Consider the following 16,482-nt stretch of genomic DNA (forward strand, 5'->3'; position numbering starts at 1 on the left):
TTTTCAACCTAAGCAATTCTGTGAATATGKGGGGGKTTGGGSTTTGGCCCTGCAGAGGCAGYGGGGTYTTGCTCGCTGTAAGGTGGTGGTTGCTTTCCTGGCTGAAGGTCGGGGTTCYTGAGYGCCCCTTGGAAAAGCAGGGGAATTGAATCCCCCACTGCTGATGGGGCAGCCTGAGCAGGGGTTAAAATCCTGGCGAGGAAGGCTCTTGATGCCTCTCACGTGTTTGCTGTTGAGCAGTAAATGCGAATTACCTATGTAGGAGTGGCAAGGTTCRGTATGAGACTCACAGACCTAACGTGCTGCTGGAAAAGGTGCTCCTTTAATTTCCCACTGCAGAATAACTTTGGGGATGTTCATGGGTTTTGGTTTGTAATTACAGTATGACCAAGAACAAGAGTTGTGGTAGAATAACCTAGACATAACTTCGCTGTGGCTTTTAGAGAAAAAAAAAAACCCACCCAAATCTTTCCACATTTTAGTTGTAGCAAATTATGTTGGCAATTCATGGCTTTTAAATGGGTTATTTTTTGGACTGATGACCCCAATTCTAGTTTTGTCACTAGGCCAGGTGAGCTGTACCTGTTCTCTTTTCTAGCTGTGAGCTGCAGATAAAGAAGCACTTTCATGCTTTTAGAGACTAAACAATCATACTTAAGTGTCTTTAGACCTTACTATACCTTAGTTTTCCCTGCCTTGCTAGAATTAAGTTGTAAGCCAATTCAAAGGCAATTTTAAAAAGTAGAAGAGTGTCCTTTTCCAGCTCGTGCCTCAATTTCTACCATAGTGAATCTGCACAGCTGTTTTCAGTGTGATGTGCTTAAAAAAAAGTACTGTCTCAGCAGATTTAACACTGTTGAGAAATACAGTAGTTTTTAAAATTAATGTCTCTGTTTTATAGTGCACCTAGCTATAATTTTTTTTTTTTGGGGGGGGGGGGGGGAAGCAGGACGAGGAGGAAAACGCCAGGATTTTGGAAGTAATAATTTAATCTGGGCACAGTGTTTGTCATGCCACATTCGTTTAGTCCATAGGCGATCACAAGGACAGTCAGGGCAAGAGGAAATTGAGGAAAGAATCCCCAGTTTTTGGAAGTTTGTTACTTGTAAAAGGGKTTATGGTGTTCATCAGTTAGCCTTCTAGATGGATACAATTTATCTGGGTTTATTGATGCTGGGGTCTTGAATGCAGATGATACTTTTACCTGTATCTTGTACTTTTACATATATACTGTACTGTGAAAGCTCTAGCAAAGGCCTGGTTTTTAGGAGAATAATTCAGATTTGGCCAACTTGATGCAAAGCTGGAAAATCATGTGGGTTTTTTTTGATTTTTTTTTTTCTTTCTCTCTGTGTGAAGTACTGAATTGCCAGCTTTTCTTTTCTTTGGAAGTTAATTCCTGGTTTATTTACATGGGTCACTTCTAGGCTAACTGATTTCCTAGGGAAACTGTCAACAGCAGCTGCTAAAAACATTTCATTATACTTTCATGGGCTGTGAGGCTAGTGGATGAAAAGATGTTTATTTGGCTTTCATTTTAGACTATTTGTAGTTATGTTTAATCAAAAGTTTGACTCTAAAGCATTTCAAGGGACTATAGATAATTTCYAGATGAATTTTTGCATTTTGAAGTTCCTCATCTTTTTATTGTAACTGTGTTGTGATTATTAAGGCATTTTCATCAACTCTGGTAAGTGGATCTCTGGTGTTCAGGGTTTGACCTCAGGTGTTCATGTTTGAACTCATACATCTGAATTTGCTAAAAAATGCTGTTTCCTGAGAGCAGGAAGCTACTTATGCTTAGAAGGCTGTGGAAATTTTAATGCAATAAGACCCTCTCAAAACTGATGATTGGCTGAGAGCACAATTTAGCTGCTGTTTTTATTTGGAACAGTGCTTGGCTTCTGAGATTTGATGAGTCAGTTTTTAATGGTATTAAAACCTGCTGTAAAAACTTGCACCTAATTCTGTCTCTGTGCACGGAGCTGGGCTTGTTCTCTTCAAGGCTGAAGAAATCTTGAAAGCTGAAAGTCTTGTGTCACAAAGAGCAAGGGTCGAAATGGTGATAAGTTTTATAGATGGTAGTTTTTTTCTAAGTTGGAGCTCCCCACGTGCACCAGCTGTTTCAGACTTAACTAAACCTGCAGAAATTACCATAACAGAGGACTTTAAAGATGATTATCGATATGAGGAGGTAACTTACTAATTTGATAATCTTCTGATATATTTGGTAGCGTGTTCATGATTCATTCTTTTTACTTTATCAGCCACATAGACATTCTRGGAGAAATGACCTGACTCTCMTTTTACGAAGTATGATGACAGTGGGCATACCTATGTTTCAAGAGAAAATTTAGTGTTGGTTGAGTTTTTGTGTATCACTTTCATTTGAACATTACATGCTTTTAAAAAGGTATTTCTATTTAGATAAAATATCTGYTTAGATATTTCAGCTTATTTGTAACAAATATTTCAGTAATAAGAATTCTGTTTAAGTATGGCAAAATGATATTTTAACAAGGAGGGAATTATTTCCAGCACTGGGAGAGGAAACAGTTGTATTGTGAAAGAAAGATACACGAAATTTGTTGAATTCAAGCTTTATATAATTTCATTTAGGTTTCAGAAGATTTTCTTCTTGGTCCTCATGGAGCTGATGATGATCTGGCCGATATTTTGCAGACTGTTCAGGAGCAGACTAAAGATACCCAAATTTTGGTAAGAGCTTCCTAAACATTGTAAGAGTCTTCTATAGAGYTAGCATTAGTGGCATGAAATTTACACACAGTAATAGATATTAACTATGAAATATTGGTGAGGGAAGGATTATCTCTTCTTTTCTTACAGTCTTTTGAGAGTAAACAAGTGCCRTAGTGGAAAAGGCAATTTATGTTTCCTGAGTTTTCTCTTCCTTTAATTTGTGATCATTTAATGTTTTGTAGACAACCTGGTATTCCAAATACAGGTAGCAAATACGTAGCCAGATTATTTAAAATATATTAATATTGTTGCAGTGCATCAGTATTTTAGGGYTTGTTCTTTATCTGAGCAGATAAAATGAGTGTGATTGCTGGCTCAGGAAAGAAAGTGCATATGCAACCCATGAAAGGTTATACTTGAATAGTTTGATAAAAGAGATTGTTCATATATTGAAAAGAAAGAATTGATTCTTACACTGTATTAAATCCTAATATTAATGAAATTATCCATCATTTCACACCATTAGTTTTTGGCATTCCTTATGTTTACAGTTTGATTTCAAAGCAGTTGTGTAATAACTTAGAGTTACACAATGGGATTGTTGTATTGCATTATTCAAAATATGATTTACTTGAATTTCCGTGTTTTTAACAATCTAATGGAAAAGTGTTTTTCCCTGCTGTGTTTCCAATATCACCACTATGTTGTAACTGCCTCAGAAAGGTGCAGTCATAGTCTTTGTTTTGCAAATGTAAATGGTGAATAGTGAAAAGGTGAAATGATGCAAATGATAMTTCTCCTAAAAATGGAGGGGAAATGTGCGTTTTCTTCTGCACTGGTGCTTGTCAACAGATCAGTTTTGTATTTTAGATCAAACTGTGAGTGGAAACTGATAATACCAGAGTTTCATTTGTATTGAAACTAAATATGGCTGAAAATTAAGGGAATTTCATCTGATGGAAGTGTTTGAGATGGCAAATGCTTAATGCTAAGGAAGTAGTGGAAATTCTTCATATTCCTTAGGGATAGCTGAAGTTATGAATGTTTTGCTGTGTGAGTTGGTGGTAAAATAGAAGTGAAAAGGGGGAGAATATTTTTAACCTATTGATCTTTTGACAGTACTATATGTAAATAATCTTCTACCTTTTCATTGATTTGTTGAGCTTGGAGTGGGAGGAAACAGTACGTTAATGTCTATCCCAGTTAATCAAAGCGAATAAAYTGTTGCCTTTCCTTAAAACCAGCAGAGAAGGAGTGTGCTTAAACTCAAATTCTCTTTGATTTTAAGCTTATGGTAAGAGTTGTTTGCCTTCTTCCTGCTTGATTTTTTCTTTGGAGATTTCATTTTTCTCCATAATTTTGAAACTGGAGTAATGTTTTCAGCCTTTGGACAGGAAGACATGAATAGAAAAATGTTCTAATACACTTGCTAGTTCCCTGGCAGCTTTCATAACAATTTACTCTATATTTTGTGAGGCTCACTGACTCGATTGTTTGATATTAGTTCCCTGGAAAAGCCAAGTGCTGCAGCAAATGCTTCTGGTGATCCAAGTTAAAAGTGCTATTTTGTGTGAATTAATATTGAATCAACATCCAAACTCTGAGCTGGGAAGCAAAGTAGAAGGCTGTCTTCTTTGGCCCATTTTTCCAATTATTAGCTAGTAATCTTAGCTAAAATAACTAAATTATGCAATAACCATATCCAGGCTGATAGTTTGAAGTGATTGTGTGCATTTGCTGCTCAACTTGCTGTTTACTTGTGTACATAATCCCATATTAGAAGTTTCATTTCAATGCTAGGTGCAAATCTTTATATTGAATAAATTATATAGAAAAGGCACAAATCAGTGATCAGCCAAAAATGTTAAATATTTGGTACTTTCCAATTGCAAATACTGAAACTATCCAGAGTTTCTAAGCTGAGTAACATAATTTGTTAAGCACATCTTTTTTTTTCCTGGGGTTTTTTTTTTTGAGATGTTTTTAAGTAATGTAAATTATTTTTCATCACAAGCAAAAAATAATCTGCATATGAAAGAAAATATCCAGCTGATAGGAACTGTAGGAAAAGGATTCAGAACTTCTGGAAAGCCTCCCACAAAGATGAAAGCTGGTTCAAAAACTTTCTTTAGTAGTTACAGCTGTTAGACTTTCCTTCAAGGTTCTTTGTCTTCTTAATATCTTAGATGATAATCTGAAGAAACATTGACATTCATTAATGTTACATTTTATGTATGCTTGGTTTTCAATTTGTCTGAACATGTTAAAGTCCTTGAATTCCCTTTTTATATTCTTCTTAAATTTAGCATGTTTTTCAAGAATATCTTACCTTGTTTTCCAGAGAAATTATTAATTTATTTGGTGATCATATGTCTTCAGTGGACAGAAATCCTTGCAAGGACAGAAATTCTTAGGAGTGTTGTGGAAGTACCTAAGGCTAACCTCTTACACTCAAAATGTTTTGAATATTTTAATTAACACAAAGAAATATTTACCAAAGCACGTATTTAATTTATTTTGACTCTACAGTCAGAATCTTTCATTAAGATAGTTTTGTTCATAGAAATGCTGTAGGATGTCTTTTTTTTTATCATGTGAATTGATTGTATTTTCTTCATTTCCAAGAAAGCAAACATGTACAACAAAATTATTGTTTTGTCATTCTACTGGTCATCCATGGTTACAATGAAACTGAAGCAAGCGGTTGGCCGAATATCACTCCTAAGGTCTGGGACAGAGCTGAGAATTGGCTTCTGGTTTCCTGAGGCCCTGTTCCAATTCTGTGCCTGTTAGACTGAATTAATTTCTCCATATATTGTTCCCTGCTCGAGCTTTGGTTCCTGAAATGATGCTCAGTGCTGGTATCTTGGTAATAAATTCTCTTCTGCACAGATGAAATGAATTCCTATCATATTTCCGTTTATTAAGGGAATCCAACTGTGTCACTTCTTCCAAAGACTGGCTTTATAGATGTTTTTGGAAAACTACAAGCAACAATATTAGACATTTGCCTCACTTGGAATAAAGAAAGAAGCAAGCCAAGTGATGTAGCTGCATGTGTGCCCATGTGCTCTTTGGTTCTTGTTTTACCACAATTAGAGAASAGACCTGCCTGATGTACTAGAGCTCTAGTAATGAAAATATGCTAAATATTGCATTGCACTTGGCATATTGTATTAGTCATAAAGTAGTGTTACATGGCCTGCATCAGACATGTACAATCCTTTCTGTTATATTAGGTAGGTTGTTTGGTTTGAAGACAATGTTTTCTGTGTTTTACAAAATAGCCGAGAGGTTTTTCCAGTGTTTTTATTTTATCGAGAGAAATGCCTTTATCTCCAGGTAATTTATGCACTCACAGTGAGAGGGCTGTCACTAAGGGCATGAATAAGCCACAAATGAATGGAATTATCTGAAATCCCTGACCTTACAGATTCTTTTTTAAATGGGTGGAGGAAATGATTTGCAGTCACAGCCTTACCATGGCTTGATAAATCTCTTAAATTTTTTTTTTTCAGTTTTGTGGTATTTTTTATAATCTTTCACCAAGATGCTTTTTCAGGGCCGAAGCTTGTCATGCATTGTTGAGCAGGTCCATTGTGGCACTGTGCCCACGTGGAGTTCCCAAAAGCCAAGAMCCTCATATTTAGGTGTGTCAAGTCACTGCAATCCATTTGATATCTGAATGAAATAAGGCCACCTCCTTGGTTGCTGAGTTGTGGCAGTCTCTCTCATCTCATTATCTTGAAATGCTTTTTGTGGGGGAGTAGTCTCAGACTGGGTCATATTTTTCTTTTTTCATACCTCCTTGCATGCTGAATTCTCTCTAGGAGAGCTGAACACTAAGCTGTGTGCTGAGTGGGCTGAATGGGTGAAGGGAAGAGATTTGCATTACATCAGAAAGCTGTGAAAGGTTTTTTTTTTTGAATGTTTCTCTCTGTAGGATTGCTCTGTTGTGTTTTGATTCTGCTTTTGGCGATGTGCTTGCCCTGTGAGCTGACCTCCTCTGCAGAGCTGTCTGTCTGGGTGGCACTGGGGGAGCTGCACACCAAGCCCTGCTGCACCATCTGCCTTCTGCTAACACTTGTAGCAGTGTTGTCTGGCAGCTCCCTTCGGTGCATGTTGAGAGGAAAGGACACTTGATCTTTGTGAAACTTATTCCTAAGGGATCAGAGATGGGGGTTCTGTCTGTCCCTCCATTGCATGCATCTTTGCAAAAAGCATACAAACCATTCATTCTAATGTCACCTTGAATGCTACATTTTGCATTWGGTAAGGACTGATTGTTCTCTCTGGTTGGTGACAAAAAATCATCCATCACTTTTAGTACTTTCAAGTCTCTACCAGATGATGTCAGGTTTGGAACACCTGCTTAAGTAAGGTGGAGTTTGAGTTATTTCTTTATAACCTTTCACAAACCTTGACATTAGAAGGATCACTGCTGGCACTTTTGATCTCTGAAGACAAGGGAAACATTGAGCTGTACTCCAGTAGATCTGTGATTTTAGATGACTTCAGAAATAGAAAATATGATAATGACATTCCTATTGTAAGTTTAACAGTTATCAAAATTTAATTTCAGGCTTCACAGCCAATTCTGACTTCTCAGAAGGTGGTATCAGAAGTACCTCAAGCAATGGATGACTTCTTCTGCAATTTCCTGGTCAGATTGGGAATGTCTAGAACCCTTGACTGCTTCCAGACTGAATGGTAAAATATTTTAAGTGACCATGTCACTTTGGGAATTAGATGCTCAGGATTCAAATATTTTTGGTATTTCAGGATATTTTTTCAGCAAGCTCTCCTGAGTGTATGTCATTCTCAAATATGTAGTGTTTTAACAAATACATTCTTGGTAAGAATGAAGATGCAAACTCTTGTTCAAGTAGAATAATCCAAATATTTATTATCTGGTAATTTTTGGTACATCAGTTAATAAATATGGGGCTTTTATAGTTTATACAGTAATCRGAAGATTAAACTCTTGAGCTGTTGCTATCTTTTCTTTTCAAGCATTTGTAGATTGCAGGGATTTTGTCCATACTTTGTGCAGATGTTTAAAGGTAYAGCTTTGTTTAAATACACTGCTCTCTTCATACATCCTGCAGGATGTATGCTTTTTTAATATTAATTAAAATTGTGTGAGGAATGCTGCAAAGCTTTAGGGAAGAGCTGAATTACTTTGGAGCAGAAGATGACACCTTCTTATAAAGACACCACTTAAAGTTCTGTTGAAGTACATTAAGTAAAAGGCTTGCTTTGAATCTGCAGGTTACATTGGACAAATTCTGAGAAGTGGAAACACCTGCCTTTAGTTTACCTTGTTCTCAGTTTTAAACATGAGAAATTCAGAGCCTTTTTTTTTAACTAAGAGCCCTTGAATTTGCGTAATTTGAAAATTAGAAAAAGTTAGAAACATTTATTTTTTTCATACAGTAGCATTGAAGCTTTTAAATTTTATGAGAAATATTCTCAGGTGTGGAATMTTTGCTGTMRTTTTCAAGGCTCTGGTCTTACTCATCAATCAAGCATTGCCTTTGGAATTAATAATGATCTGYATTTTGATTGCATAACAATGGACTTAAATGATTCCGTGGAGAAGGAGCACTATAGTTCTGTACTCTTTCTCAATAAAGGATMTGATATGAATAGCATTAAGTTTGAAGTCTAATAATTTTGATGCTAAAAGATAATTAATACTAGACAGATATAAATAGTGACCTTTTTATGAAGCTACGGCTTTCTTTGAAGCACTTAGTCTGAATTTATATCAATGGCAAAAATTCAAATTGCTTTTTAACAGAAAGAGCAGTATTTAACAGGCCTATCTTGTAAATTCTTAGCTGTACATATATTTTTTCTCTAAAAGTAATACTTTTGATTTCAGTAGCAGTACAAATGAGCTCGGCATGTCGGTATCTAATCTTGCTGTATAGAGACTTTCTGCATTAATACCTTATTTCAGAATGTTTCATGTTGGTTTGAAATGGATAATTTACAATATTAATGAAAGTGAGAGCAGATTAGTGTACTTGGGTTCCTCATTATGTATTGGGACGACACTCTTGCTCTCATGCTGTGATGATCAAGTACTAATGGAATTTAAAATGAGAAATTAATTAATGTAGGGAAAATTTATCAAAAGGCTGGCTTTGAAATTATTGTCTGTCTGAGATCTAAAGGTCACTTAAATTGGACCAAATTATCTGTGTTTATTTTGGAGTTTGAGAAAACAGTGTTATTTCATCCAGCTGTATAAAATGCTGTGATTTGATTATGGTTTATTTTATGCCAATACCATTTTTTCAATGAAGTCATGAATAATTTTATAACAGTTGTAGTGATTTTTTTTCTTTAATTATGTAGGTTGTTTTGCACATAAACTTTTTATTCCAATTCTACTTTAARGAACTTTAAAGTTAAATTATTTTTTGAATATCTAATTTTCCATTGAAATTTCTATTCCTTTGTTATACAAGACTTGATAGCACTTTTGCTGTTTATTAAAGATACTGGATTGACAGGTTTTAGTATGAAGTGCACAGGCTGATCAGCTGTAAATTCCTACATCTTCCAGTCTCTCCCTYGTAATGCCTGAGAGCCCAGGTCATTCTGAGCTATCAGTTTGTTGCAGGGCCKCTCTGCAACTTGATTCCTTTGAATTCCAGTATCCAGGAGTTAAAGTGTGTAGTAAAAATGTATTATTTTCAGTCAGTCTGCACTGGGCTTTGATGACAAAATCGTAGTTAGCCATCTGTTCCTTAGGTTTCCAGATTTTTGGTTAATTTTTAATAGTGATTTAAGAATTATAACTCAGTAGTTCTGAAAAGCTTAGTAAAATACCTRTGTGTGCATGGAACTAATTTAATTTCCATCTGTAATGAAAGAAGTGAGAAGAGCAGCTATTTGGCAGTCGGCTCAGTACRTAGGAGGTCTGTGAGATTTACAGGGCCAGGTTGATGAAAGATAATGAGATTTCTCAGTGCAGTTTGTTGTGTGAKTTTCCATTTCTGCTACATGCACAAAAGCATTTCTTTTTAGTACTGTTCTTAGACAARGGTGTAGTGAGTTTATTGGTATTAATTGTGTTTCATGAAAATTGTCTCTTAGAGTTTTTAGCTGTGCTGGAGTTATGTTCATCAGTTATCCATTTTTGATGAGTGTTTGTGCAGGTATTGATGGTTTTCATGAAGTGTAGGTAGGGCATTCAGTGGAGAAATGCTTCCAGCAAGTAAAGGAGTACCTATGTTGTGATTTTCTGCCATGAGGGTGCCCTCATTTGTGATATTTATGATAGGAATTGTATTGTGCATCAGTCACTGTTTGGAGGAAAGAAAAAAAAAATCCTTAGCTTCTTTCTTAATATTAAAGCCTGTTCCTGCAGTAATTTACTTAAGAAAATGAAGTGATGATAGAATGAATTTTACTGTGGGCATGTTCAGTTGAATTTTTCAAAAACCTTTCATCTGCTGGTGGTGAGTGTGACAGCTTAATTCATAGGGATGAACATTTCAAATAGTATCCTCAGAATGCAAATACGTAGCTGACTGTAGGAAGTAATTTGGACAGAGATACTAACATTCCCCTTAAGATTTTTGGAGGATGTTAAGTAAAGATTGCTTTWATGCTACAAATGCTTTTTGTTTCTGCAACGTGCTTATTGATGAATTATATTGGTGATTACTGTCTTCAGGTTTCWGATCTGCTGCTTGTGTCCAGGTGTGGGAGATAGCATTTAATATATTTTTAGTTTCTGTTTACCTCTGTTCTTTTCATACTTCCTTATTACTTGAAAATGAAACAATGCACAAATTCAATCTATCTTTCACCTGAAAAGGCAAATAATGTTCATATTGCTCCTTCTGGTGAACTCCTGCCTGGAATATCGTCCCAGCAGGGGAGGTGTTTGTGGGGTTATAATTTTCATCTGATTTAAGTTAGTTACAACTCCATTCAACCTCTGGTGAACTGTTGTCATGGCTGAGGTCTCACTCTCTGTCTGTACTGTATTTGGAGTTGTTACTGACATATTACCAAAATATGGGTAGTTCTAAAATAGGATACTGAATGAGGAGATGTTATTGTCAGGGCTGTGGCAATGGGTGCTACCCAGTGTCACAGACTCCTGGGGTGCTACCCAGCATTCCAGGCTGTTTCAGATTCTTTTACTTCTCAAAATCCACGTCAGTCTGTACAAGTATTTAACTAAAGCAGCCTTCAGTTCTGTACATCACAGAATCAAGTGTACTCAGGGGCTGGTAAAACAGGTAAATATTAGTAAATATAATTAAATAAGAAGAAGGAAAATAAGCAGGAAAGAATGAAGAAATTTCCCTAGGTGAGCTCTGTATTCTATGTTGAAGATAGCTCAGAATCATTCATCCTTATTATCTGCAGCTTGAGTCCTCAAAAAAAAAAAGTTGATATATTTAAGCATGTGAGATAAAAAGGACTGTGAATACATACAACTGCTATTTGAACAAGAATATTTGTTTCTGTCTTTTATTTAGGCTATTTAGAAGAAAGGAAGGAAGAAAACAATTGTTTAATGTTAAGTACTGTGTTATGTATCTTGACTCTTATTAACAATACACATTTTAGAATGAAAAGCAGTAAAATAGAACAGTGCRGAGCAGTAATGCTGTGAATTCTTAATGATCGTAGAAGGTAAATGCTTTGAGGTGATAAATGTTGCTATGATTCTAGTTTAGGTAAATGGTAGCACAAGAAGGAAAACAGGAGTGAAGTGAGGAAATGGAAAGATGGAATAAAATATCTGTTCCTTTTCTACCAGGTACGAACTCACYGAGAGAGGTGTGATCTCAGTTGACGATGCTGGGCTGGTTCCACCCGTGTACACCCTCAACCAGAAACTCGAGAGTGAGAACCTGAGGTTGAAGAAAGATATAGAAAACTACAAACAATCTGTCACGTATGTTATTTTGTTTTAKTGAAACTTTTACATATGGCAGTAAGATGGCCAGATAAAGTAAACCCAGGTGCTTAGTGAAAAATAGTAAGTTCCTGTTTGTTATGCTGACTGCACATACTTTTATTTCTAGGTGACATTTATAATTAAGGTTCAAGTTTCTCTGAGTTCTGTTAGAAATGTAAATCTTAATTTCTTTTATTTGTATTTACTAGGCCAAAAATAATTTTCAATATCCAATAATCATAACAAATTCCTACAGAGAATCATGAGAGCCTAATAGGTAGAACTAAAAAATAAATTGTTACATGCATTTTGTATTGCTGCACTATAAATTATAGCTACCACAAACCTTCAGCATAGGGAAAAAAGAATCACTATACATTTATTCTTCATTTTTTTAATTACAAAAAATCTATCACTCTGGGCCTAGTGGTAATGGTATGTCAGTGTAAATTACCATCATTGATTATACTAGTGTGTACATTCCAGTAGTTTATTTTGCAAGTCTGCAGTGCTCCAGTTATGAGAGTTGCAATACTTAGCCTATGAAAGGAGAGATGTGGTAATGAACCCCGTGTCACTTGGCCTTTTCTGGAGAATGGTGTGCTTGCACATGTTTGTGTTCATTGAGAAGGTACTCTGAGACCTAATGATGCACTCACGTCAGATTTGCCAGTGTGTGGTTTTAAAACATAGAGCTGTAAAGTTAATTCCATCTCTTTGATTTTCCTCAGGATTGCTCAAGTTGCTAATTTTCATTTAGGTTGTTCCTTTCTATGAAAAAAAAACCTATTCAGATGTTAAACAATCATTGCTGCTGATAATGGTAATTAAATTATTTTCTGATTGCAATGATTTATTACATTTTAAATTAATGAACTAATTGGCCACAGTCAAGTAGTTGAATAAACAGTGGCAACAATCAAGTCAGATAATGCGTAGTCTGAAAATAATGTTTCACTGGKAGACAGACCATACAGAAAGCATCTCTTACTTTAATCAGAAAGCATCACTTATTTTAATCTGCAGCATCTTGGGACAATGTGTACTCAGAGATTGTCTCTTGTAAGTGGGGTACAGTAAGAGGCAGTAATGCAGAGTAAAAGAAGGAAAGACAAAATGTGGCCCTCATGAAATTTATCCTTGGCAGTAGTAATTCCAAAGAGCTTTAATTTCTTTTCCTCCCTACCTTTTTTTCTCTCTTCCTCCCTCTCTTCACTCCATGTATGAAGCAGAACATGTTCTAGCAAGTATCTAGCAAGATAACCTGGGYGGATTATGTCTTTGTAAGAGTTTTCCTGGGTTTGTTGTATTGCTACATTATTATTTAACAGCATAAAGCTCAAACTTATTTCACCATGGTCTGAATGAGCTGGGCTTTGTTCCATAAGATSATATTTTTACTCCATGGGGTGCCAGGAAGGTTTTTATAGCAACTGTCTGGTAACAGACTGAAAGATAACATGATAATGGGCAACAGGAAGTAGCAGGAGCCRGAAAAGACAGTGCCAGGTTATCTGTTAAATTAAAATCCCAACACTCAAATTCAATCCCTGAACTGAAACTGGTTTTTTACATTCTGGTGTTTGCTGGAAACCAAAGTAGCAACACACTGGTGGCAAACAAATRTGTTGTGTCACTGTTTTGGTGTTCCAGAGAGGGCAGTGAGATTMAGGGTGGCTCTAAATGACAAAAATTCTGTGTGAGCACATCTTGTTCACTGGCATTTCTTGTTACACACTGCAGGTATTCTGCGGGTGCCTTGTTCAAACACTGCTAAAACCAGACCCCCCATTTGTGACTTGCAGGGAGAGCTCTATTTCCATAATCTGTCAGCTGTTACTGGAATGCAGTGTAGGAAAGTGTAAAATTTGGTCTTTGCTAATAGTAGTTTGTCACTACTTCACTTTTCAGCCTTTTCATTTCAAATAACTCRCAAAGATTTCATTGATACTAATGTTAAAAGTTCAACTTTTGCGACATTGATTTAATTTAAATTGTTTTGAATAATCGATGAATTAAACCATTACTGCTTCTGAAATAATTGGCAAGTGTGAAATTGAGCGTTTTTGCTGTACATATCATGCTGCTGTGTTCTCTTTATATCTTTTGGATAAACCCTGGTCATAATACTCTATACTAAATCCATTTAATGTAGTGACTGTTAACAGCATTTTTCCTTGTTCATACAATCAGTAACTTGAGTCACTGTCTTTGTGGTGAAGTAAATATTCCAACAGGAGCCAAAATTACCTGGAGGATGATGTGAGYTTCCAAGTTTTCAGAGAGAATGATACAGAAAGCAGAATGCCTAGGAGCACAGGAGAAATGCTGATTTGACTGGTTAGAGACCAAGGATTTGTGAGCAAGGAAGGTCCTCTRTTTTGCTCTGTGGATTAGTCAGAAAACATTGATTGAGAGCTACAGTGCTGTGAAGTGCATTTGAGGAAAGCTTTTAATTACATTTGGTATTTCGGAGCTTGGTGTTCTTGATGGCCATCTTGCAGAAAAGAGATGTTATTTGGGACTTAGGCAGTATGGGGACCCAGGATAAATGACTGTAAACCAATTACCTCCTGCTTTAATGTTGTTTAGCAATGGTGGAAGACATTTAGTGTCTAGAAGCTAACTGTAATTGTAGTTTGGGTATTTTAATACTGTATTTACATGATTGCATGCAAGCAGGGGGGCAAATTGAGTAGATTGCAGGCTGTTGGTTAGATTTCACTGTGGTGTTTCATTATTTAAAGAGAAAATTACAGTTGGCTTAATTTCCTCTGCAAAGTGAGCATGTATTTTTTATAGCTTGTGCAATGTCTGAAGGTGTCTTGATGTCTCCGCATATATTAAAAGAAACAAATATCAGCATAATCATTTACTGTAAAACTAGGTATAGTTATTACCTTAAAGTATGGATATACTACTGATATTTGTGTAAATGATTTCTAAAAATGACCATTGTGTGGTGATAGAAAGCAAAATCAATTTTACATTCTTTTGCCACATTACATTTTTGAGTCTTCCTGTGGCCAGACCATGTCTATTGCCTATTTATTTAAACATATGCTGTTAGAGAAATGTTATATCATCTTTAAGAYTGTGTTGGTCACAGGGACTGTGAACTGTGATGTTTATAAGCTCTTTAGAAGTTCAGAAATTTTCTTATGTAGATAGAATGAAAGTTGTGTCAAGCTTTTGCCTGAGGTTTGTAGTTGAGTTCACAGCATCAGTTAGGAAGTGTTATCATTTGCAGGTACTGTTCTGTCCTGTTTTTTGGAAAAATGCTCACRAAGGTACACCCAGCTTACAGCCAAAGTAATGATCAAAATATAATGTAATCCTGGAGGTCATTATTATTTTTTTTTGTTAGAGACAATGCCAGCAACAAAATTCTCAGTTCATCTCCTATTTCTGTACCCATATCTAACTATTCCTGCACATATTTTTCCACTTACACCATGGAAAAAATAACGTGCACACTTTTTGTGTTGTGTTTTGCAGCTGTTTAATTACAATGTGCATTTGGCATCTTTGCTGCTAAGTGCTGTTTGAATTAGATAGAGTTTATGGTTTCTAGTAGAGACGGGTTTTCTAAAACTGTCTCTATTTCAATTAAAATTTTAGGGCTACAACTTGTAGCATCTTGGGCAATGTAGTCCCACCTAAATTCAGTGGGATCGGGACTTGTAACTTGCCTCTGAAAATCCCTACTTGGGTCTAATTGCATCCTATCCTCTTCTGCTATTTTAAYAGAAGTACTTGCTTGAGAGAAGTTTAAATGACGAGACCTGCAGACTCTGACATTTATCTTCCCTAAAAGAAATGGATATTGGCTCTGCTATGGCAGTAGCGACATCTTTTATGCTCGGAACAAACCTTCTGCTGAKCTCTGAAGGGGCAGAGTTTGCATTYAAGGTCTTTATGGCAAGTCAGATTTTGAGCGTGGTGTCATGAGGGAGTTGTTTCCCAGAACTGTCCTGAGATCACTGATTCATTTACCTCTCAAATGTTTGTARAAGCCTGAGCAGAATCATTAATGTGGGCTTTGTATTCCATACCAATATCCTGAGTTCCTCTGCTTCCCAGGTTGTGGTGTTTGTGCACACAGCGTGATGTGTGTGCCCGGGGCTCCTGTGGGAGGGGCAGCCCTGCCCGCTTCCATGGCCCTGCCAGCTTTTGCTCAGCTTTTACAGAGAGCTGCTGGCATTAATTCACTGGGCTCTCCCTCAGGCCTCTGCTATAAGCACCAATTCACATATAAACATACATGTGGAAATAGGGGACTTTGTCTAGATAACAAATACAGTGATTGTATATACAGCACATAGAAATTATTTGTATTAGTAAATTATTTATATTCTAAATTATTAAACATCATGCACTGGCAGTTATGGATCTTCTTCCTGGATCTCTGATTTTGGCATACTTGGTTTTCATTTTGGTTTTACCTAATTCTTTGGCTTCTGTTGCAGAGGAAATGAGCTTTATTTCTGCAAGAAGTAAATGTCTAATTTCAGTGCAAGGTAATTTCAAGCTTCCTTTGCAATTAAACGATTCATCTACTAATCTGTCCTGCCAAACTCATATCAATAAAGGCAAGGAGAAAATGTGCTGGATATATGCAGAGTATTTTCTTTCTAGGTTTATGCAGCAGAGCATCTCAGGATCTCCCATGGCTGTGTGTAGAATGTGCTTAGAGAATAACAGGTTATCAGTATGTTTACAATTAATTTTGAAATGGRTTCCTTTTGCTGCCTGCTCTCACATCCAGGGAACACCTATGGACAGGTTACAAACGCAGTTGTAGAGAGCCAAAACTTTTCTGGCTCAACTTTTTCCAGAAGGCTCTC

The 16,482-nt window shown here is 36.3% G+C and overlaps 1 protein-coding gene across 1 annotated transcript in view; it reads left to right on the forward strand.

Annotated features, from left to right (window-relative positions):
- Positions 1-2,059: 2,059 nt before the first annotated feature.
- Positions 2,060-16,482, forward strand: part of SPAG16 (sperm associated antigen 16) — a 342,338-nt gene continuing 327,915 nt past the window's right edge. The window contains exons 1-4 of the mRNA XM_057389798.1: positions 2,060-2,194; positions 2,620-2,718; positions 7,283-7,410; positions 11,495-11,632. Of these exons, the coding sequence (XP_057245781.1) occupies positions 2,060-2,194; positions 2,620-2,718; positions 7,283-7,410; positions 11,495-11,632 (500 nt within the window). The remainder of the gene's footprint in view (positions 2,195-2,619; positions 2,719-7,282; positions 7,411-11,494; positions 11,633-16,482) is intronic.

The sequence above is a fragment of the Malurus melanocephalus genome, unplaced genomic scaffold, assembly GCF_030028575.1.
Source record: "Malurus melanocephalus ecotype Western Australia unplaced genomic scaffold, MMel_1.1 scaffold_20, whole genome shotgun sequence".
Lineage (NCBI taxonomy): Eukaryota > Metazoa > Chordata > Aves > Passeriformes > Maluridae > Malurus > Malurus melanocephalus.